This window comes from Hipposideros armiger, unplaced genomic scaffold (genome assembly GCF_001890085.2).
Source record: "Hipposideros armiger isolate ML-2016 unplaced genomic scaffold, ASM189008v1 scaffold_209, whole genome shotgun sequence".
Classification (NCBI taxonomy): domain Eukaryota; kingdom Metazoa; phylum Chordata; class Mammalia; order Chiroptera; family Hipposideridae; genus Hipposideros; species Hipposideros armiger.
This window is the reverse complement of record NW_017731559.1, coordinates 2,953,805-2,955,586: the sequence shown is the minus strand read 5'-3', so window position 1 is coordinate 2,955,586 and position 1,782 is coordinate 2,953,805. Positions and strand designations below refer to the sequence as shown.

At 48.8% G+C, this 1,782-nt stretch overlaps 1 protein-coding gene across 2 annotated transcripts in view; it reads left to right on the top strand.

Moving 5' to 3' along the window:
* Nucleotides 1-6: 6 nt before the first annotated feature.
* The window catches only part of ANKRD29 (ankyrin repeat domain 29), a 50,743-nt gene continuing 48,967 nt past the window's right edge, over nucleotides 7-1,782 (top strand). For both annotated transcript variants that reach the window (XM_019653849.1, XM_019653847.1), the window contains exon 1: nucleotides 7-98. In XM_019653849.1, the coding sequence (XP_019509394.1) occupies nucleotides 78-98 (21 nt within the window). In that variant the 5' untranslated portion in view covers nucleotides 7-77. The remainder of the gene's footprint in view (nucleotides 99-1,782) is intronic.

Here is a 1,782-nt window from a genome sequence, read left to right as displayed (position 1 = left end):
GGGCGGAGAAGGCTGGTAGAGTTGGGGCGGGCGCCCGGAGCCGGAAGCGCGCCGGTCCCGCTGGGGCGGCAGCGGGCATGTGCAGGATGTCCTTCAAGGTGAGCACCGCGGGCTCCGGGAGGGAGTGCCGGGCGGAGCGAGAGACCTGCGGCGGCGGAACCCGCACCATGAGACCGCCAAACCGCCGCGGCGGAGCCTACAGGGTGGGGTGGGCGCCGCCCTGGTGCGGGCGGGGAACAGGAGGAAGCCACCGGGCTGGGATGGCCCCTGTGGTTTGTGGTTTGGATGTGTGGGCTTTGCTCGAAAGGCTTTCGATACTTACGGCTCCAGGTCTGGTGAGCCTGGCCGGGGGGCGAAGGGGCGTTGGGGACTGTCGCCGGGGTAACACTCGAGGGCGGGGGCAGGGGCAGGGAAGAAGGCCTTGATCAGCGTTTTCCTGCATCCGCAGGGATTCCCGATCCTGTGTCCTCATTTCGGAATGCCAGCCACACTGCTGCTGCCTTCTCACCAGAGTACTTTTTTGGACACTGAAGCTGAGTGACCAGCACAGAGTGGAGCTGCAGTTGATTACCAGGCGTCAGTGTCCAAAGGAGTCTTGCCTTAAGAGTTTATGAAAGTCATTCTATTGTGCCTCCTCTTTTTAAGGATGAAAGGTTAACTGATGTGCCTTTATTGAAAGGTTTTAATAAAAATAATAATTAAAATGCATTGAGCACTTAAAATGTGCCCACTAACTCTGAACCAAGGGCATCAAGGTGCATCTTCTGAATTCTCAGGAAGACCCATGAGATGGTACTTGTGTGGCTCTTTTCTTTTTTAAAACAAGAAAACTAAAACATGAAGTTAACTCCTCCTACAGTCCTGCAACCAGTAAGTGGATGGTGTTAAAACTGAAATCCTCGTGTGTCTGGCGCCAAAGCCACTATAATCCCATCTCCTCATGTAAGCAGAGGAATGACTTGGTGAGATTTTCATGTTAGAAATATCTCTGGCTACAGTTTGGAGAAGAGAGTGGAGCTAGGAGACCTATCAGGAGGATGTTGGGGTCATTTTATTAAGTGGTACCGGACTAGGGCACAGGTGTCCAAGATGGAAGGAAGTAGACAAATATAAATGACTTAAAAATGTTAAGTCTACAGAATTCAGTAACATGTTATTTACAGAGTTAGGGAAGGCTGGAGAGGTAAAGAGAAAACATTCAGTTTGGGACATGTAAAGTTTAAGGATTGATGAGAGTCCAGGTGGAGATGTCCGGTAGACACATGTACAAACCAGGAGCCCAGGAGGGTAGTGTGGGCAGGAGATAGAGTGAGCAGTGCTAAGTGGTAATTGAACCCATAGGAATGAATGTGATTGCCTAGTGAGACCATGTAGAGGTGGAAAATAAGAGGACTGAAGACAAAAATCTTGAAGCTCAAGACTTAAGAATGAGCAGAATAGGAGAAGTCAATTGAGAAAACCGAGCAAGCAGCCAGAGATGTATGAGAATACTCAGAAGCATGTGCTGGCATTTAAGCCAAGAATCTCTAGTCTTTCAATAAACATGGAGAAGAACCTGGAGTTAAATACCACAGAGAAATCAAACAAGCAAACAACTGAAAAATGTCCATTGAATTTGGTAACAAAACAGCCACTGGTGACCTTGATGAGAGCAGTTTCACTGAAGTGTTGGGTTCAAGAGCCAAACTGCAATAGCTTGAAAAGAAAATGGATGGAAACCACAAGTGGAAAGAACTCTTTCAAAAAATTCTGCAGCAAACAATGGCTGCAACTGGATCCAGA